At 39.0% G+C, this 23,149-nt stretch overlaps 1 protein-coding gene and 1 long non-coding RNA gene across 5 annotated transcripts in view; one reads left to right on the top strand and one right to left on the bottom strand.

Annotated features, from left to right (window-relative positions):
- Positions 1-19,705, top strand: part of LOC137092856 (uncharacterized) — a 115,090-nt gene extending 95,385 nt beyond the window's left edge. The window contains exon 3 of the long non-coding RNA XR_010908352.1: positions 18,087-19,705. This is a non-coding gene — a long non-coding RNA (uncharacterized lncRNA). The remainder of the gene's footprint in view (positions 1-18,086) is intronic.
- The window catches only part of pcdh19 (protocadherin 19), a 61,699-nt gene continuing 50,204 nt past the window's right edge, over positions 11,655-23,149 (bottom strand). For all 4 annotated transcript variants that reach the window (XM_067457368.1, XM_067457369.1, XM_067457365.1 and 1 more), the window contains exon 5: positions 11,655-14,258. In XM_067457368.1, coding sequence (XP_067313469.1) covers positions 13,699-14,258 — 560 coding nt within the window. In that variant the 3' untranslated portion in view covers positions 11,655-13,698. The remainder of the gene's footprint in view (positions 14,259-23,149) is intronic.

Below are 23,149 nucleotides of genomic sequence, written 5' to 3'. Positions count from 1 at the left end.
CTCCAAAACCCTGCCAAAAAACCTTGCCTGCCATCCAAATCTCCCCAACCCATTGCTGTTCACCTCCATATTGTATCATGTACACCCTGGGCTCGTCCTAACCTTGGGCCAACTCAAGACCCCGGTCCCCTTGTAATTAATGAGAAGCATAACCAAGCAGTGTGAATTATGTTGGCTTTGTTACCAGTACTATGGCACACAGATGTGTAATAAACCATGCCTAAAATAAGACCTCTTGTTTGAACATAGAGGTAAAAGCTATTAATACAAGTCATCACGACTGTAATGACTCATTTGCACCAAGGGGGAAGAATGGTAATCTGAACACTTATAAAGTTGAAGCTGGCAATGAACTTGATGCTGTTGAGTTTGCATTTAATTGCATCTTATTTTTGCATATTCTTATTTTTTGGGGGTGAATTGTCCCTCCCTTGACAACTCATAATAAATAATCTTTTAATTGGACAATTAAATGGTTGTAAAGATGATAAACAGTTTGATTAAAATGTTATTTTGGATAAATAAGCAGACATCCCTCAAGATAAATGTTACAAATAAATGGAATAAGTGGTCTTGCAAAATAATTTCTAAAACTAATGTGAACTATTTAGAAAAAAAAAAGAAAAGAAAAAAAAAATATATATATATATATATATTTTTTATTATTCATAAATTTGAGATTGGAGAATTCATTTAAAGAACTTTACACATACCTAGGGGTACAAATATGAAACAAATACATTGCATCCAGAAAATATTAACAGTACTTTACAATTCACAATTTGGTTATGTTACAACCTTATTCCAAAATTGATTAAATTGATTATTTTCCTTAAAATTCTACAAACAATACTCCATAATGACTACATGAAAGATGTTTGTTTGAAGGTTTTGCAAATGTATTAAAACGCACATAAGTATTCACAGCCTTTTCTCAATATTTGGTGAAGCACCTTTACCACCAATATTTTGAGTATGATGCTACAATCTATACAATTGAGTATGAGTATGATGCTACAATCTATACAATTGAGTATGAGTATGATGCTACAATGCTGCTCATGCTCCATTAGGTTGGATGGGGGAGCATCGATGCACAGCCATTGTCAGATTTCTCAAGAGATGTTCAATCGGGTTCAAGTCTGTGCTCTGGCTGGGCCATTCAAGGATATTCACAGAGTTGTTCCACAGCCACTCCTTTGTTATCTTGGCTCTGTGTTTGGGGTTGTTGTCCTGTTGGAAGATGAAGCTTCACCCCAGTCTGAGATCCAGAGCGCTCTGGAGCAGGTTTTCATCAGGGGTGTCTCTGTACATTGCTGCATTCATCTTTCCTAACTAGTCTTCCAGGTCCTGCCACTGAAAACATCCCCACACCATGATGCTGCCACCACCATGCTTTACTGAAGGGATAGTATTGGCCAGGTGATTAGCGGTACCTGGTTTCCTCCAGACACGATGCTTGCCATTTAGGCCAAAGAGTTCAATATTGGTTTAGTCAGAACAATAGTTTTTATGGTCTGAGAGTCCTTCAGTTGTCTTTTGGCAAACTTTAGATTGGCTGTCATGTGCCTTTTACTCAGGAGTGGCTTCCATCTGGCCACTCTACCATACATGCCTGATTGTTGGAGTGCTAGAGAGATGGTTGTTAATCTGGAAGGTTCTCCTTTCTCCACAGAGAAACGCTGGTTCTTGGTCACCTCCCTGACTAAGGCATTTCTCCCTGATCGATCAGTTTGGCCGGGTGGCCAGGTCTAGGAAGAGTCCTAGTGGTTTTAAAATGATTTCATTTACAGATGATGGAGGCTACTGTGCTCACTGGGAGCTTCAGTGCTGCAGAAATTTCTGTACCCTTCCCCAGATCTGTGCCTCAATACAATACAGTCACAGAGGTCTACAGACAATTCCTTCATGGCTTGGTCTGTGCTCTTACATGTAGTGTTAACCATGAGACTTTATGTAGACAGGTGTGTGACTTTCTAAATCATATCCAATTTTACCATTGGTGGACTCCAATCAAATTGTAGGAACATCTCAAGGATGATCAGTGGAAACAGGATGCATCTGAGCTCAATTGTTAGTGTCATGGCAAAGGTTGTGAATACTATTAATTTTTTATATATCATAAAATGCACTATGAATACTTCTCGGATGCACTGTAATAGGATATTTTTGAAATAAGAATGACAGTGGGGAATAAAAGCAAAATGTTGTATATTCTCATTGAATCTATCCTTTCTGTTTGCATACAGCAGCCCTATATGAATGGAGACATGTTATATGACAAGCCTATGTGATTTGTAGCTAGCCCTTGCATATTTCTGATCTTGCTGAGAGTGCCGTCCATCTTGTCGTATTACTGTAATGCTAGAAGAATAGGCCCAATCATTTGTCAGCCCTCTTACATTTGGTTTTGTATAAAAGGCTGTTGGCCGAGGAAAAAATTAACAAGAGCTTAGATTCAAATTGGGAAGATCTCACAAGATCGTTTGATCCCTGTGAATACAAATGCCTCAAGTGGTCTTGTTCTTTTAGTGTGTAACTCTTCTGTGTATAAGGCAGTCTGGCATATCTGGCATCTAGTATTTTGCTGCGGGAAGGATGTAGTCACCTCTCATTCTCTCATATTCTTTTCAAATTATACCAAGCGCCTGACATATGTTCCCAGACTATTTCACTGACATGCAGAAAGTTTAGGTCAACTACTAATCCTCTCCATACTGTACTTCTGCCAGATTAGTAAACTAGCACTCCCTTCACTCCAATTGGTGTGGTGGATAATGCAGACTGTGAAAGACCAGACTTTAATTTCCAACTCTTCTATTGGCTCTTTTGTCCTCTTGAGAGAAGGCATTGACAGCTCTTTCTTTGGATCTTTGGCCCATGTCCGACATGCCCTGGACTGAGAGGGGTGGCTTGGGTCAGACAGCGAGTATGTCAGCTCAAGACTGGCTTCTCTAAAGGCCACTTTCCTCAGACAGTCAAGCCTGAGGGAGTCACAGCTATCAGGGAATCAGGCGTGGTTATGATATCATCTGTCTGCCTTTAGCCCAATTACTGTGTGGTGGCTTCCTCCTGGTGCCACGATGAATCTGGGCAGCCGGCAGTAAACACAAAACACTGTGTCATTTCTCATTTGCAGGGCTGATTAGGGTTATATTGTGGGGACTACATACAGATGAGGCAGTGTTTGTCAGATTTGTAATGGTGGGTAAGAAATGGAAGGGCTAATCAACCTTGTGACTGACAGTATAATGATCGACCTCAGGTCCTGTTCGTGCATAAACAAAGTGCAAATTCTCATGTGATGCTTCTCTTAATGATGTGCCTGAGCGTTTAGCCTCGCTATAATAACTTCTCACTTATTTGCATTGCTACAAATAACTACATATCCCTATACAGGGCCGGCACCATGGGGGGCATTCACAGGCTGTTTTTACTGACAACGGCTCCATCCCTATAACTGGTTTGCCTGGTACTTTGAAGAATTTACTTATTGTAGTTGATTCCAGCCCAGTTTATTCCTAGTGTCACATTTGGTTTTCTTTAAAGTTTGTGAGACTGCTTTGTTATTTGCTCTTTGTAGACCCCACAATTAGTCAATTATCGGATTGCCAGCTAAATACTACACCTATACTAGCCTGATGTGGTCATACTCAATTCTAGTCATAATATGAGTCTGAAAGTGCTCCATTGGGCTGTAATTATGGGGTGTGTATCAACCGAACCAGGAAAGATCTCAATTGGACAGACCTACAACTAATCAGAGCAACGAAGCGACGCATTGTCAAATGTCAACAGAGCTCAACTGCACTGTCCTGCCAAGTCCGCGTTTTTTCCCCCGCGGGTTGTTTTCTATGTCCGCAGGTTGAAGCGACTATTATGTGATTAGGCATGTGCCGATATCACTTTTTCATGTTGCGATTAATTGATGAAGTTTTATCACGATATACGATATTATCACGGTATTGAAATAAGTTGCAAAAAAAAGTGTTGCCATAGCATAACAACTTTAAGAACTATTTTTGTAAGAACAAAAATAACTGAATGTTTAAATACAATAATGCACCAAAAATATATACAGCTCTGGAAAAATAATTTAGAGACCCCTCATTGAGAAATCAATGTTAAGTGGTCTCTTGATTTTTTTCAGAGCTGTAAAAGTACAATTTTCAAACAGTTAAAGTGCAAAAGAATTAGGCTATAAAGAACAACAGGTAGGCTTACAAATTACAATAAGGTCTCATTCGTTTATGCATTAACTAAGATTGAGCAATAGCTACATTTGGTACAGAAAGTATAGCCTAATGTTTTTGTTAATGTTAGTTAAGAAATACTGATCATTGTTAGTTTTATCTTAGGTCCATTAAAAAAGTTATTTTGATTTTGATTTTAATGTTATTAAAAAGTGACTAAGAAATGAACATAGAATGATTCATTCTTTATAAGTATTTTTCATTGTCAGTTTGGTAATAATGAACTAACATGTTAACTAATGAAGTCGTATCTCAAAGTTATACTGAACAATAACAAATAATTAGAACAGTTCTAATTATTAGGGTATGTTGTAGTCCAGATTAAAACATAAAAATGTTTAAATTTGAAAATAAATAGCCTATTAAGTCTTTAAGTATTAAGTATTTGGTGCTGTGATGAACAACATTGAGATTACAAAAACGAATAGCTGTTTTAAAAACTACACACGTTTTTTTTTGTTTGTTTGCTGGTTTCCGGGGTAACCGGCTGCATTCTGCAGTTCATCAGCGCCCTCCGCTGTCACTGAGCGGCACTTCAGCAGCGCGTCTCCTTCACCGGTTCAGTCATGTGCAAACGCACGTTGTGCTTGTTTATATCTGAGTGCGTGTCCCTTTGACGCAGAATACAGCGGTGTTGAGCATTTATATGGTTGATGGGCAAAGTATTCTTAAGTGCATTATAAAAAAATTATAAATTGTTAATAAATTATTATTTACGATATTTTAAAGTGCCCACGATAACAATATTGTGCATATTCATTATCGTGATAAATCGCATTATCGAAAATCGGCACATGTCTATATGTGATATATAGACCCATGAGTGTGAATTTTAGCAGGCAACTTTGCCAAAATAACAGACATTTTACCCCCCAAACGCCATTTCCCCCAGGAGAACCCCCCGAGAAGCTATTGTTTAGGGCTAGTAGTTGGTGGGTTTTCTTGTAAAAACTTGGCAACCCTGTCTGCACGCGCTCTGGTATCAGGCTGGAATACACGATCTTTGCCGGTGTTGTAAAAAAATAAAATAATTTAATGATACAGAGAGTACTTACCCAACATGATCATCATTTCTGAGAGAAATAGTGAAGGTGAATGCATATACAAACAAGCTCTCCGTTTAGGATTTGAACAAATATAATCCAAGCCCCTTTGATGCCGTGCATGATTGCGTTACTGTTTATCATTTGTCCATCATCTAAGCCCGCCCTGATGATCTCATTGGTCTGAACAGTTTCTGTTCGGGGATAATTACTCCTCTATGGAGCGAGACCAGACCGAACTGCCCGTCCTAAAAATGTTGTGGGCGGGGCTAAGTTCGGCTGGCATCCAGGCTACACCTATACGTTTATCTGAAATGAAAAAATCATCAAATTAGAGATGCTGTTTTCTATGGAAATGGGAATTGTGCACACTCCAGTTGGTCTCCCCACACTCTCAAGGATGTATGTATGTTTGAAATGCCACCTGTATAAATGTATCTTTGGTATATGTTTTTGATTTAATGTCGTTTTTATTTTTATTTTTGTATCAAATTTATTAATGAAAATATTTTAGACCAAAGTAGAAGAACGCTTAATTTCCCAGAATGTGATTTAATTCCTCCTCCTGTCATTCCAGTGAGGTTTGGCAAATTCAATTCAAAATCTAGCTCATGAATTGAAAGCGAGCTAGTTCCTGATTTTTTTTCTTTTCTTTTGGTAAAAAGTCAGTATTTGCATGTATGTGCCGAGTTAGCCCTATGGCTAAATTTTATTTTACAAAATGTTGGAATTTTTCAGTGGACCATTTGATATGGACCTCCTGGGGTTCACAGACCCATTTTGCAATATACTGGCATATATAATGTTGCTTATGAATAAGACAAGTTATAAATGCGGTGTCTCAATCCATTGTGGAGATCTTTTTTGGCACTGGATTTCAATCCTGGCTATATTTTAGCAGTTGATTGAATTAGTATTGGCCACATCATATGGGCACATCTCCTGGCAGACCATCTTTTCCTTCCTTCCATTCTCTTTGAACCCATTGTTTTGCATCTTGTAAATCCATAACCCTATTCTCTATTGTAATGAACTCTGACTTCCTGCAATTCACACTCCCGGATCATTCATTTGAAGAATGTCAGAGTTATAAGATGTGTACAGGGAAGAGAATAGGAGGCCCTTAACATGAAGAGACTTCAGAGCCAAGATATCCGATCCACATTGCAGCTAAGTTTAGGTTCCCGCTTTGTGCAGGTGCTTTCCTTGTCGAGACGCTCAGCAAGGCCAGGCCAGTATATACCTCTGTAAGTCAGACAATAGATCACACAAAGGGTCGCCGCTGCTTTTTTAGTCCTTTGATTTGTATCCTCATTGACATCACACATGGGCTTCTCAGTTCTTTGTTAATACCACAATTCCCAGTGTTCTTCACTTTCAAATGAGTCTGACCTTCCAGCACAGAGGCACTCCTCCTCTTGCCTACTGTGCACCCCAGGCATTCCTGCACCTAATGCAGATGGTCTGTATGGCTGCATGCAGGTAGGCTCTGTGCTGGATTCAGGTCGATCCGATTACTCTCCTGTTGTGAGGATAATGGCCTTGCCTGAAGGTGTGGATCTTTAGGAGAGGCCATTATCTGCCCGACAAGTCCTTCTTGGTCTTCTGCACAAGGCCACAGTGTCTAGGCTTGAAAGCTATACTAGACGCAGGAGCACATCAGTATATCTCATGCACTTGACAAAATGACAATATCCTACAATGTTGATGTTAAATAATGCAACATTGTTTTTATAGAGCATAGACTGTTGAAGAGAAACAGCAGCTTTTGAATTAAATATAATGTGTCCTCCTCTAGCCAGTCTTAAAGGTGTATTACCCTAAAAAATTTCATTTTTTTACTCTGTTACATCATTCTAAACCCTTGAGTTTTTCTTATGTGGAACACAAAAGGCGGTTCTTGCCTATACAATGCAAGTAATCGGAGACTGGTGGTCAAGCTTCAAAGATGAACAGAAAAGCACCAGAAAAGTTCTGTCATTTAAGTCTTCTGAAGTGGTACCGTGAATACGTTTAAAGAAATGGGCCAAATGAATGAATGAATGAATGAATGTGGGGCCCTTTCAATTCATATTTAAATGTACTAAAAATAATAATGACAATACATCTCGGTGTGTTCCTCACACAGCTATCACTTCAGAAGTTCTGCTTCAAAGTCACTTAGATCACTTTTATGGGGATCACTTTTTTTATAAGTAAAGGGGCTTGACAGCCTCAGTTTTCATTCACTTTTAATTCTACATTGCATAAGTGGTAATCTGCAATTGTTGTCAGATATATGGGGATATGTCTACCTTAGTTTCGTTGGCCTTACCTTAAGGTTAAATTAGGGCTGGACGATATGGCCAACATTTATATCACGATATATTTCTTAATTTTGGTCGATACGATATAATTTCGATATCGATATGAACTATATAAAAGCTTTAGAAAAACTACCAAGAAGGACTGCCACAAAGGATTTCTGTACCTACAAACTTCTGACAAATTAATTTGCCAAGTCTATGAAACCTCCTCCTATAAAACTATATAATATTTTAGAAATAAAAACGGTACAAATAAATGAATGTTCACCTTTTATTTGTATAGCCTTTATACGAACAAGAAATGTGAAATCACCATCAAATAAACAAGACTCTCACTTCGCAGAAGCAGTTTATTGAGCATTTTCTTTTAAGTTATAAATTTCAGTGAAGAACGATTCATAGCGCTATATTCTCCTTTTATGCAAAACTATACCTTTATCTACTGATGCACAAAAAAATAAATAAAAGAAGACTCAATTCAGTGGCCTATTTGTGCTCTGTTTGAGATGAGTGCACGCTGCTTTTTGCAAGGCTTTAAACACGAGCAAATGATACATTTTCGTGAAGCCATGTCTGACCGTCTTTCACAAGCTTTGAAAGGTAATTTAAACGAGAATTTTTTGAGAATTGGTGTTAATACATGACATTGTGTGCAAATGTGGAAAGTATTAAAACAAATGTGCCACTTGCCTCTTACATAAATAGTCTACATGGATTATTTGTAACGCTTGGCATCGTATTGTTAGACATTAGATTGATGCATCTATGTCGATGTATTGTTACACCCCTAGTCGGCACCTCTCCGGCACAAGTTTAATATCAGCCCCATTCGCACGGGATTCGTATTATCTGGGGACCTCTGGTGATTTGTAATAATTGCAGAGAATGTCTGTGATCTTAATCCCGTGCGAATCGGCCATGTCTGTAATTTGTAAAGTAAAAATTCCCCCGCAAATTAGCCTACCTACCATATTTCGCCAAACACCGAGGTCCTGTGATAACATTAGTCCCGTGCGAATCGACATCTCTGTGATTTGGCCAGGATTAGGCGGATTGTATATACTTTTTGCAAGCTTTTTTTCTCCCTGTGAGCATTTCTATCTTTATCTTTCACGAAGAATAAAGTCTGCATTCATAATGCGCACCGTTAATTCCCGTGCAGCCGCGCCCACACGGATTATACTTTCACTTTAGAATGAGTATCAATTTGAGAGTAATCTGATTGAATGGTGTGTTTAATATTAACATCAATACTGTTCTGAATGAAAAACATAACAGAACAGTATAGTACAATGACAATATTGTTTAAATAGGCGCTTTTACATTTAGTTTTGAAACTGAATCTTCCGCCGTATATTGTCAGCTTCCTACTCGTGATAAATGAAATCTGATTCCTGCCGCTGGTCTGAGCTCAGTTCATGGCGTCTGTTCGCTAACTGAACGAAATTATATTTATTTATTAGGCTACTGTAAAATAATCAAAACGATATCGATGCCTGTTTATGATTTCATACAGCTATCTATAACGAACATCATATCCGGGAGAAGTCAGTAAATTCGAGTAAAATCACAGGCTTTGCTTATCCCGTGCGAATGCGCCACGCAAAACTCAGATGTGGAGGAGTCATTTCTAAATCACAGAGGTCCCAGATAATACTAATCCCGTGCGAATAGTGCTTTAGATAGACGAACCACTTCCACGCCACTAAAGAAAGTTAGTCTTTCTTCTCTTATCAACTATTTATTTCTCCTTACTTGTGGAAGCTCGTTCAGTCACATATGTGTTGCGGTCAGGGAAACTCTCTTTGTAGCTAAAACGTGCTGCGTTGGATCTATCAGCCTACTGCTGCTGAGCACTGGCTGCGTGTCCGTGGTGTAGGCCTACGTCATCACCCAAGAAGCCAATCGTGTTCTGCTCTTTCTGATGGCATGCGCCCTGAACGTCAGTCATATCGAAATATCGGAAATGTGTTTAAAAATCATATCACCGTTATTGAAAAAAATTATATCGCGATATATATTGATATTGAATTATTGTCCAGCCCTAGGTTAAATGAATGATGTTAACATAAAAAAAGTGCTATAGTGGTAACATTTTTTAAATGTTTTTTTTTTTTTTAAAGTTCATTTATTTATTTACCAATGCATGGAAAAGATCAAACTTTTTTTCTTTTTTTGTTTCTTTTATGAAGAAAGTAATATTTGGAATGGCACGAGGGCGAGTAAATGATGACAGAATTTTAATGTTTGGGTTAATGTTCCTTTTAAGACGTAATTTACTATGCTTCTAGTACACCCGCTGTGGCCCAGTTCTTATTTGCAACTCTATGTCATGATGTGTTCCACAATTAGCATCCAAATTAAGAGTATAAAGAAAGAACACTGGCCCTGAGATTTATTGCCCTATCCCCAAATGCACTCCCACAAAGGGCACAGCAGGGTGACTGGGTTATAGCCCAGCACTGACAGTTCAAGTGCTTTTAGCCCCAAATAAAGGATATGTCTAATATTTATCAAGCACAGCAGTTGGTTTTAACATAAATTAAGAAAAAAAAATGTAGTCTTCTAAATTTAAATGTTAAAGATACATTTGTTTTTTTTTGTTTTGTTTTTCTTGTTCAGTTTTTCAGTTTGCCCTCCAGGCATTGCTTGATGGGCATGGTATACGGAACTGGTCCCAGAGGTTGGCTTGAATGAACAGTGGGTCACAATGAGCTCTTTCCCTGCTGCTGGAGCAGCTGCAGTGCTTTTGATAGAATGAGGTCAATTCAAGAATGGAGATGGCTGGAACTGATTGAGGGGCCCATTCAAAGAAATAAGGTACAAACTGTTTTGTATTGGTGGAAAAGAGCGGCACTCCCCACATCCCCTCCTCCCACTTTTATTTCTTTACATGTCCGTGTCAGGAATTAATCATTTAAATTGTTCTCTGATTCCCCCTTCTACCATTTGGCAAAATGATAATTGAAACATTAATAGGACGTTAATAGGATGTGCGTCCCGGTAACCTTTGAGATAAATCTCCCTATAATGGGATGAATTCACCCTGGCCAACAGGAACCTAGAGTAATTAAACATGAGGTGACGAGGCTCATTTGGGCATGTCTTCTAATTCATTTGTAGCTCAGAGCAGTGCGCGCTGCCATTGGAACAGATTTAGTACTCTCAGGAAAAACGCATTTGTTGGTCATTACAACGAGTTTGTTTGCAACTCTAATGATGAGGCCTACAAGCCTTTTTGAATTAGATGCTTGACTGTAAAGCCTGGGGATAAGTTGTAATGTCCTATTAGTGACCCGGAAACACCATTAAAACAACATAATATAGTGCAGTACAGTCACTATAGGTCCAATATTCCAATGCGTGTTTGAATGTTGTGGTGCAGCTCCTGATTGCAAGCTGTAACAGTGCGGCCTTTTCTCTGTCGTTTTCAATCTTTTGTCAGATGTTGTTTTGACGGATAAGTAGAATCGCATTACACTGGGTATGAATCCAAGTAATGATGTACTTGGCCAGTTGCGTGCATCATCCACTTCAGCAAATTAGAACGACCAGCCATTTGAAATTGACACTCCTCAGTTGGATGATTCTCAAAAGGCTGCTTTATTTGGCAGCATTAGGTGTATTTTTTGCTGTCGTGTTTTAATTTTTGCAATTAGTCAGAATCTGGATATCTAAAAATGATGTTGCAGAGCGATTTCGCTGGGAAGCATTCAGATTGGACCTCGGTGAAAACTAATTTTCTTTTGATTGTCATCACAGCAGTCGCCATTGCCACACACATTAGCATATTACTTTCGAGGAAAATTAACAGTAGATATGCATATCACATTATAGATTTTAATGAATTATGGCAAGACAAAAGATTGCTTAAGAAAGGATAATTGCTGTATGCTGAACTCGGGTTGCACTCATTACTTTTCAACAATGCCGTCTCACTCTCTCCCTCTCCAGTCGAGTCGGATCTATTCCATTATGAGCCATTTGATGGCAAATTAAAAAGAGTGTGATGGAAACATGCAGAACTGATGAATTTAGACAAGGAGACAAAGTGGAGAACATTTAATAGTTTAATAATAAGCTGCAGTATACATTCAGTGATAATTCTGTTTTTCATGTTGCCAGAAGCTGTTTGGTGAGACCAGCAAAAACATTCAGCTACTAGATCTATATCTTTTTCACACATTGCTGCTGTTTGTACTTCCCACATTATAAAATGAGTATTGCAAAGAAACTGATTTTGCAATTTCTCTCCGTCCCCCACTATGGCAATTCCACCAAATCATTTTTTTTCCTGCAGTAAAACAAACTTGTTTGGTTGGGATTGATACAGCGTTCTTAAATGATCTGGAAAAATGGAGGGCTGTACTTGATAAATAGCAAAGCAAGTCTGTCTCAGAGCATCTGGGTTTGCTTTACATGGAATTTATATCCATTTAGCGCCTTTCAAATACTTCAGAAATGAGTGGAACCACTTCGAGTGACTCGAAATGGTAGTGTTACTCTTACCCTTACTTGAGTATTAAGATTAAACAACAACCTGTTATCTTGAACGTTTAATGTTTGTCGCAGTTTTTTTGGTTTCTTTTGCTATCTCACTCTAAGCTCAATGTACTGACACACTACTGTTGGTGTTGATTTTTTTTTTGTATTTTTTTTGTTGTTTTTTTTTTCTCTTTTTTGCCCACACAGAAACTTGATGGCACAAGAACTGACCAATAAGAAACTCTTTTACAACAAGATAGACTGCAATCAACAGTTTCCAGGGGTAACACAGTGAACAAAAAATCAAGATCAATTGAAAATGTGAAAAAAAGAAAACAAAAAGAAAGAATAACATAGTCAAAAAGGGGACAAATAAAGAAAAAAAGCCAGTTAATTTCAAGTATAACTTACTGATAAAATAACTACACAGCATTAAATATTCTCATTATACATTTTAAATTATTTATAAAATATATTTTGGCATATATGTTTTTTTTTTCCTTTTTGTGTTTGTGTACAAACGCTACTGTAGCTTTAGTTGAACACCAATGTTTATTTTTTTGTTTTTGTTTTACTTTCGCAACAAAACATTAAAGGGATTGTCACATAACAACAGATTATTAAAAATGATAGTAGTAAACCCTAAACAGAGTTTCACATAGCAAGACGTAAGTGACGACCCCTTCTATCCTAGCCCCATAGTCAAAATCCAAAAAAGTACAAGACCAGAGCACGAAGTTCTAGTAAACTGCGCTCCACTGGCTACAATCAGGAAAGGGCACAGGAGATTTCAAAAGCGACAAGTCTCATGTTTTTTTTCTTCTTTTTATCCATATATATATATATTTATATCTGGCTTTAAGTCTGGGGGATCGGTCTCTCCCTATTCCAGTTTTTCGGTGAGCTTGAGCTGATAGCGCAACTTCATTTAGCTCCATCTGTGATAAAAAATAAGCACTGTAACGACCTCATGGTTTGCTGACATTGGAATGTCTTGAGGGAAACAGAGAAGGGTTGTCTTATCAGACCAGTGAGAAGCCACTGAAATGAAATGAAATCTGTGGGAGTGTTCCTGTGCGCTCTCCCGCGATCGGACGGCTTACGTCAGATGGGAAAAGACTCGCTAATCTGTAGTGTCAGAGAGACCCACGTCCTCTTCGGGAACAGTGAGCGGTTTGGCAGCTGAAGCAAAAACTGCATACCAAAGAAGGCATTAGAAGAAAGTTAGAAGTCTCTTTTGAGTCTACAAGGCATGACTTTACTCAGGTGTCACCGACGGTGCCCTGGAAGGGCTTTCTCCTCTTAAGGGTAAGACGTAAGGGCAGGGTGGAGCGTGTAACGCAGCACACAGTAACCAGCCTGTCCACTGCAGATAGACAATTGCGACGAACGTACAAGCGCTGTTGTTACTACCAAGCCACGATGACAGTCTGAGCTCGCAGACACGTTTTCAGCTTAGTTTGTTCGGTTCCTGGAGAATACTTTGTGCTGCACGACTCCCCCTTCTTTCCCCGTTCGGCTCAACGCTCGCAAAAGCACACAAATACACACACACACGCACACGTCGGCACACACAGTAGTGCGTGCATTCTGTGTACACGTGGGAGCCGGTTAAAGCACTATGTCCTTCAGCCGCTTGCTTCCAGGGGACTCCTTCTCACGGCCGTCCTGCAAGAGCGTGTTGATCTCCCGCATAGCCGGCTCACTGTCCTTCCCCTCCGGCTGCCGCAGCAGGCTGTGGTTGGCTATGCGCTCTACGTCCCGGCATTTCAGTGTGTTGTAAGCGGAGGGTGGTTTGGACTGGGGGCTCTTCAGGTGCACAGGGGAGGTAATGGGGCTAACAGCCTCTCGGCCGTTTCCGGCCTCGCGAACTGTGCCATTGGTCTTGGGGCTGCAGACGGCCGGCTCTGCCGTTTGCCGCCTGCCCCTCTGTTCAGCCCGGTCCTCATCCGGCCCATCTTTGCCAAAGGTGGCAAAAGTCCTTTTGGTGGTGCCGCAGTCCTCATAATGAGGTACGTCCACGGTCGTGGCCTCGATGGACAGAGCGATGACGTTGCGGCCATGTTCGGGAGACTTGGCTTTTGCTGGCATCGGCACCCGGGGCATCCAGCAGCGATCCGAGTGGCCAAGGATACGACATTCGTCTTGGCAGTGGAAACCCTCCGACTGATCTGCACACAGAGAGAGAGAGAGAGAGAGTTAGTTTTGTTGTCTAAACCAGGGGTTTTCAAACACGAAGTCACAAAGCTAAATTTATATAGTGATGTCCGTGCGCATGACTTTTCTAATTCGAATTGTTTCGTTATTAAGCGCATTATGAACAAAACTCGTTAGCATTGCACCATAGAATGTAAATGTCACGACAGGCTGTTTCAGGTCTGTTTGCTCATATCTGTCACCCGTTGCGCAACGCTGCTGCCTTTCAAAAACATAGTTGTACGAGTGTGTTCTTTGCATTCCTCCATATGCATTTGGCTACCTAACAAATAAGGGAAATATGTCTGTTAAAAGCATTTTACATGTACACACAAAACGAGCATGAAGGTATATTCTGTGAGGTTAAGGGTACTTTCACCCTTTTGACTAGGGTCGATTGCCTGGTCAGAAACCCGAGGTTGATTGGTTCAAAAACAGTGCGAATGTACTGCAAATGCTCTAAAGAGCGTTGAAGGCGAGCAGAAATGAGATTTACAGCTCTCCGGCTCATCAGGAGATTGAGTGGAACACACCATTTTTATCAAATCATGTGTCATTAATAAGTTCATTTCTGCTATTTTAGTACGACTGAGTTCAGAAAACGGCGTTCACATCATCCAAACAAACCAAACTCTGACGTCAAACGAACCAGGGTGCATACCAAACGTTTTTTATAGACATATCTACTCTAATGCTCCAAACGTGAATCATACATGAACATAATCAGTCACTTCTTCTTGAAATTAAATGTGCATTATAAAGCGACATATCCGATCATGAATGCGATGACACGATGAATTATTTGCGTAAGCAGCGCTTTGTTGTCATGGGTTTATATTTACCCCCAACTCCCATGCTTTAAATATATTTTTGGTGCATCTTGAGATTTGTCTATGTGGGGGTCCTGGAACCCGTGATCTAAACTGTGCCATTTACACAGCTTCTGTTTATTTGTGGCTTCTTTCGTGGATTTCAGGCGTAGTTTGTTTTGGGGCTTTCATCTTTCTGGCACACGTCAGAGCTGGAAAAAGGAAAAAAGACTGAAGCGCTCCGCTCCATTTTAATGTAAACTGGCACTACTGCTCCAACAAGTTTTAATGCTAAAACTTTCGAGGGCCTTTAATAAACCAATTAAAGGGTGCATTGTTAAATCAAAAGTGGATCCTCATCTTGTGAGTAATTGTTTCACTCTGTTGCCAGGCTTGATGAAAGGAGGGTTTAGACAGTGCAATCAGAGATTTCACAGTGAGGGACACTGGCAAAGAAGCTTCATTGTTAAATGCTGAACACTGTGCTCTGTCTCTGTCATCTAGCTGGCAGTTATAAATATGTAATGATGTTTTAAAGCTGTTGTGGAGTAAAAAAAAAAAAGAAAAAGATTTGTCTCAGCCAGTATTACTACAGATCTGTCCTTTGTTGTGTTGGAGGGAAGGGCTTTCAAGATGCTTTTTGTATCATTATAGCAAAAAAAAAAAAAAAGCCAAGCTCTCTCTCGCTCAAGTTGAGGAGCTGTCTGCCTCTTTCCCTTCCCTTTTATTTAAAAGAGATGCATCTGTAATAATCAAGGCAGCTCTCTTTTTATTATCAGTCAGTCCTTTTGACTCCATACATATTTCATTATTGGCCATCTGGATAGACAATAACGACAAGGGCACTCTCTCTGCTTAAATGTTTGCTAATGTCCACAAATGGCATTTGCATAACAAAATCGCTTCCTTGGATTGCTGTTTCCACATGCACTCACGTATAATAAATAAGAGGGTAATTAGAGATGCACTGTTAATTCTGGCCAGTAGAGATAATTCAAATTATTTTTAGATTGCTGATAACCAATAAATTACAGACATTTAGGCATCTGAATTAGTATTTGAATGGTTATTCTGATTGTACCATAATATTTATACATATAAAATATATAGTAGCCTTATAATTTACAATAATTTACAACAACAAAAAGTATCTTCATGTGTATCGAGCAAAACTGATTTTTTTTTTTTTTAGTTTTTTTTTTTTTTAATCAATAAGTAACTGATATGGTGCCAACATTATGTGTGTTCCTTAAAAATATCTTTACCAAAGTCACACTGATGAATCTTGATATATAGAGTCTGCAGTAGGGAGGGGGAATATGGCCTAGAATCCATATTGTGACATTGCAGCCTCTTGCGATAATGATATACATCACAATATATAAATTATAATAGAACCATTACAGAACAGGTGACGCAGAGCCTATGGAAAGCTAAACCTTAAAGGGATAGTTCACTTTAAAATGAAAATTCTGCCATCCTTTACTCACCCCCAAGTTGTTTCAAACCTGTATGAATTACTTTCTTCAGCTGAACACAAGGGAAGATTTTTTGAAGAATATCAGTAACCAAACAGTTAACTGGAGCTATTGACTTCCATAGAAAAAAAAGAAAAAAACCATGGAGGTCAATGGCTCCAGTTAACTGTTCGGTTACTGATATTCTTCAAAAAATCTTCCCTTGTGTTCAGCTGAAAAAAGAAATTCATACAGGTTTTAAACAACTTGAAGGTGAGTAAAGGATGACAAAAATTTCATTTTAAAGTGAGAACTATCCCTTAAAGAAACACATTTCAAACAAAGTTTCTTACCTGCAGCCTAATGCAGCCTATTTGGTTTTAAAATTGTTCTCTTACTGAAATGAAAACTGGTGTCTCTTGTTAATAAAGGAAGGGATACTCTGAATTAGGGAATAGGGATGTCACAATATCAGAATTCCAGTAGTCGGTATCAGTACCATAAAATTGTTAGGTACTTGTTACCACAGCAAAATGTTTTTTATTTTTATTTTATTTAACTATTGTTAATGTTATGTAAATGTTATTTCATCAGTTATGATGATGATCCTTTTAAGTAAATACATAAACATTTAAAGGCTGAATGTTGTTTTAAAGTAAATATTGCTTATACAAAAGATCAAGTGAAAAATAAGCAACCATCTAGCAGTAATTATTATAATTAGTAGAGATGAATTATTACATAGAGACGTAGCTATCTGTACTGTAGGCTAGGCTACAACAGTAACCAAATATATTCTGTCAATTTCTTCACGTTAAACCGAACTTTTATTTTGACTGGTTACCGTGAAGACCTTTGAGTGTCTGTTACTTTCATATGACAGTTTTCTCCAATGAAACGGTAGATTCTCATGAAGTCACGGCAGAGACTACAAAGACGGCGCATGCGCGCGCCCGAGAATAGTTTGATGCTGCTCGTCGGACGGCTTAAATCGAACTAAGTCCAAATAATGGATGTTACAACAGTCTTTTTCACCAGCTTCTCTGTTTCGATTTCAGCTATGTTTACTCAAGATAATGAATACAATGATGTGTTGCAGCCGGTTGCAGCTTGTGGCTCTACATTTCATGGGTAGATCAACAACATGCATTATTAAGATAGAATTAGTGCAGTAGAATTAAAATCTCTATTGTAGACCAATTTTGTTTCGTTTATATTGCATATTGTTTATATCGCCCATTACTAGTTTGCAGTAATCGTACAGCCAGAGAACAACTTTTATTGTTGATTATTTGTCACCAATTGATTCACTGCATGACGAGTTCACCCAAAATATGCCACACAGATGTTTGTTGACACATTTGGTCAGCTTCCCTATTGGTAAATCAGCCCGAGGGTTGGGACCTTGCTACACGATTGTAGCCTTCGGTGACGGCAAAAGATTGTGGGAAGGATTCACACATTTACATCTGGCACTCTGAGCTTGACGGATCATCCAATTAAAATCACTAATTATCTGCTTTTCCTGCTCTTTCAGGACTCCGAGGGACAACACAGCTTTGGGGCCTGAATCAATATTTAAAGATTGAAGCGTTGCTTTCCAAGATCTCCACTGCCAAAACTGTCACCCTTAAAATGTGATCTAATGAGATTGACAGATTGCTAACTGAAGTCTGGAGACACTTCAGATCTCCTGCGGCACATGCGAGAAGATGAGAGCCCATGCCTGTTTGTGTATCTGTAGCTCGGTGCGTTATTAGAGAGATTTGACCCACATATATAGACGGCACCATTCACACCCAGACCTCCACGCACACACACACGCACGCTTCCTCATACTAAAACTCAGGCGAGCAGCAGGGAGAATGGAGAAATCAAATTGAAAAAGTAAAAAATAAATTGGAAAGTAAAGCTCTGGATTGACTACGGTACCTCAAGTGGCTCAAATTTAGCCCATAATTACCAAGCCCTGTGAACACACACATACAAGTCCACATCTTGAAAGGGCTTTTCATCACCAAAAGTCAATGTTATCACCATAGCAACAAGGGTGAGTCTCCCCATTATCCACATATACCGCGAGCGACTGCCGAGGACACCACACCTGCCATGGTGCAATCTGCCAACCCCGAATTCCTCCTTTCATTTCTTAAGAATCTGCTTTTCTACAGAAGCGTGGATTTATCTGCATCCTGCGGATCAATAGGAGGCACTTTAACAAGATTCAAATCGTGTTCACCTCTTGAATGGGCGACATGCAAAAAATAGAGTGCACTTTCCAATTCCCCTTCCTTATGATGGGAGGGACACGTACATACTACTTTTCAGACTCTGTCCTTTTGGGGGACTCCCGTGGAGCAATTCTCTTGTAAATGACATCTCTGTGAAAGCAGAACGCCATTAACAGCTCTCTCACATCCTGTCATTGGTTTATCCACAAAACTCACAGATGTTTCTCTCAAAGATCTCTGCTAACCACAAAACAAATTGCAGTAGACATGACAGCCTGTCGACCCCTGACAAAACAAGAATCTCTTCCTATCTTTTTTGCGCTATGAGAGATAGAAATATAATGCCAACAAATGAAGCAATTAAAGTTTCAATGCAGTTGATCTTTGAGTTGTGCAGAAGAGAGCAGTGAAAGGCAGACGGCCCTCCTACTGAGAATGTCTATTGAAAGTCATCAGGAAAATACACTTGCCAATCAGTTCCGGGAAAAGACTTAAAATACAGTCCGGAGCATTATGTCAGAGGGAACATTTGCTGTCTAAGATTTAAAGCCTGGTAATTATGGTCTTGGCTCTGGCTAGAGGTGGAAGCATCTATGTTCCCTCACTCTTCTGTATTTATAAGTAAAGCACTGAGTTTGTAAAATAAAAAATAAAAAATTGTCACAGGAATGAAAGTCCCACAGCAGTGCTGAGTATCGGAAATACTGGGATTTCATTTTTGCTCTGAGAGGATGAAAGAATGCACAAGGTGTTTGGGACTGTTTTAAATATGTATACCACAATCTGCATTCTGCAAGGTTGAAGAATAACAAGGTCCACTTGTAATGCAAAGGCTCTCTTGATTTAAAAACCCAACACTGATGTCAGCTTGTAATAGAAAGACATCTGTTTACTTCATTAGAGAAGAACTCGGCCCAATGGATGGATGGATGGAGATTATTTATATATATACACACACGGATGGAGGTGGATAGATAGATAGATAGATAGATAGATAGATAGATAGATAGATAGATAGATAGATAGATAGATAGATAGATAGATAGATAGATAGATAGATAGATAGATAGATAGATAGATAGATAGATAGAGATAGGTAGGTAGAGATAGGTAGGTAGAGATAGATAGATAGAGATAGATAGATAGAGATAGATAGATAGAGATAGATAGATAGAGATAGATAGATAGAGATAGATAGAGATAGATAGAGATAGAGATAGAGATAGAGATAGAGATAGAGATAGAGATAGAGATAGAGATAGAGATAGAGATAGAGATAGAGATAGAGATAGATAGAGATAGGTAGAGATAGATATAGATAGATAACACCTACATTTCTTTGAAATGCAATAAATCAGTAAATTCCTTTTCCTGTCACTCAATTCAAATTCAACTTCCTGAAATCTAAATTTTGCACAACACTGCTACCTAAAGCGGGATTTTAATCCATTAAAAATGTGTTATCTTAAACATGGCTAAATGAGCTAAATTTGTGGGTGGGCTGAGCTTCGCATACCCAAAACAAAAGGAATGGCTTTTCATTTGGAAAAAAATTCTGAACATCTTTTGTGTCACTGCCAGACTTTCATCTCGTTTGGAAGCTATTATGCTCCTTCTTGGAAAACACAGTTTCTTTTCTCTCCAAAAAAATCATACACGAGCACTGGAGGTCTGCATTGTTGATGTAATGTGAGAGAGGGCCCGGGAAAATGCAGTTAATGTACCTGTTTAAATAGGCTCGGGCTTAGGGAGTTTGTGAAAGTGGGCATACTCACACACTCTCAAACTGGGGAAGTAATTGCAACCACAGGGCCCCGCAGTTTTCACAGTGACACTATTCAGTCACTTTGGATTTACGGGCTCGGGGAAAGAATGTCATTTCTTTGAGGAACAAGGTGAAACAGCCAAAGAAACAAGCAAGATGTTCCTAATAAATCAAACTGTTCTGAGCGCTACATGATGCATCGGTTTAAAGATTAACTATATTAAACCTGAGCATGTTTTGATGAGGTTTTGAGCATAAAGATCGTATAAATCATATGTAGACGCATTCTGCCTAAAAACGTATTTTCCTTCTTGTTTCTCTCTCTCTCTCTCTCTCTCTCTCTCTTCTCTCTCTCTCTCTCTCTCTCTCTCTCTCTCTCTCTCTCTCTCTCTCTCTCTCTCTCTCTCTCTCTCTCTCTCTCTCTCTCTCTCTCTCTCTCTCTCTCTCTCTCTCTCTCTCTCTCTCTCTCTCTCTCTCTCGTTGTTTTGAGTAGACTGATGAAAGCCGACTCCTGTGAGAAATAATGTACTGCAGTGAGAGGGCAGACATCGCTTGTGGTGTTCACTTTTTCACTTCTGATAGTAATGAATAATACATTTGTGTTTAATTTCATGATTTACCACCAGTGTTCAGAAAGCTAAATTAAACTGTAATGCCAAATTCTGTATCTTATTCATTTAATAATCATATAAATTATTATTATTATTATTATTATTATTATTATCAAATTGCTAATAATAAAACATTAGTAGTATCATCATCATTATTGTTGTTGTTTTTTATGTTATTTTTATTTATTTATTTGTTTATTTGTTTGTTTTATCTCTGCACCTTTGTGGGACAAGCACTTGGGAATGGCATGAGATAAATAATAAATAATACATCTGTGATAAATTTAATTAGGGCTGCATGATTATAACAAAAAACATAATTGTCGATTATTCCCTTGAAATTGTAATTGCGATTATTAAATACGAATATCACAATTTACACTGAATGATGTTTTGAATAGCTTTATTCTAGGGGTGAAATGATACACGTGTCACGATATAAATCACGATACAATGAACTTATTGATTTTTTTTTTTTTTTACTTTTTTAATATTATTAAATTATTATTATTGTTGTTGTTGTTGTTGTTGTATTATTATCGGGACCCACAAATATTCCCCCATTGCATCATTATACCACATCATTATATATAGTGGTTTAATGTAGTAATGTCACTGAAACTCTGAAAACTTTTTTTTCCTTTCCCTCATGCATTAGGCCAACTCACGCTTTTAATGCAGGCAGCATTCTCTCCAGGTCGCTATGTCCCTCCTCTCCCGCTATTTATGCACTATACATATAAGAATAAACCACCTAAAATTCTTTAAATTATCATTCTATTAAAACCATATGTGATCTGGTGATTGAAATTATGCTTTCGCTTTAACTATAAGGAGTGCCGCTTTAAATGATGTTTGCGCTTTGACTTTGAGGAGTGTCATTCCAGCAGCGCTGTCATATGATCAATGCAATCCGTCACAGTTCTAATCGCAACAAAGTGTGTCTATTCCTACACCGTAAATGATTAGCTCATCTAAGAATGTTAATTCTGCATGTACTCTCTCTCATGTTGTTTCTGCATGCCTAGCAAGTTTGCGAGGAATGGACAGTCGTCTTGATGCCCTAAGTGTCAATACTTTCTGATGCCCGCGGCACTGGGAATGGACTTAAATGGAGGGACAGTAATCGCAGGTTTTATAACAACCATCTTAATTTGTGTTTAGAAGCTTAATGAAACAACATGTTGGCTGTGAGCATGGCATCTGTGCTATTTCACGTGCATTCGACCAGTCAGCGTACTGCTATTACAGCGTATGAAAGCAAACTGAAACCGAATAATGTCAAATTTTGCTTATTATTACCATAGAATTTTTATTTGGTTATTTATTGTCGCTTTTTTAATTTATTGCTTATTTTTTATGTATTATTTTAGTCCCTTTCTGCTTACCCACACTTTACAATAGGTGGCATATTAAACTCTGCCATGTTAATTTGGCTATATGAGAGGCTTAAATAAATGTCATGCAAATATTGTTCATCTCGTTCATGTCATTCGTTGGAAGCACAGGAAGTGGCCGGGAGGTCCTGGGTGACTTTGCGGCGCATCCGTCCAGGATGGGGGTCATGTTGTCTCCACTCTAACACTATCGCAAGCTGCCATGCACAGGCTACGACAAGCCAGGCAGACGCTGGGGGCTTCCCACGAGGGAGAGTCCAAGTGCTGCTGTCATCCCAGCCAGGCAATTCAGTCTGTGCACCATAAATCAGCCGCGAGCCCTCAGCCCTGCGGGACCACAAGATGGAGTGTGATGGTCTTGTTTTTACAAACACTGGAGGAGGATGCGTCACTGAGCCACGAAGACGGCAATCGGTGCAGAGACCTTGCCATCTAGAGCAGCTCACCAGCATTCTCACTCCATCTGCTTGCTCCCGGTCTTTCTCTTTTTCTTTTTCCTCCCTCCCTCTTTCAGACCATTTGGAAAATTAGTCCGTTTCTGTATTACACGTGTACATCTGCTTTCCTCCGTCTTTTCCCCTCAATTTCTGTGACTC

The sequence above is a fragment of the Pseudorasbora parva genome, chromosome 11 (assembly GCF_024679245.1).
Source record: "Pseudorasbora parva isolate DD20220531a chromosome 11, ASM2467924v1, whole genome shotgun sequence".
In the NCBI taxonomy this organism is placed as follows: Eukaryota; Metazoa; Chordata; class Actinopteri; order Cypriniformes; family Gobionidae; genus Pseudorasbora; species Pseudorasbora parva.
The sequence above is the reverse complement of the archived record's forward strand: the minus strand, read 5'-3'. Positions and strand labels throughout refer to the sequence as shown.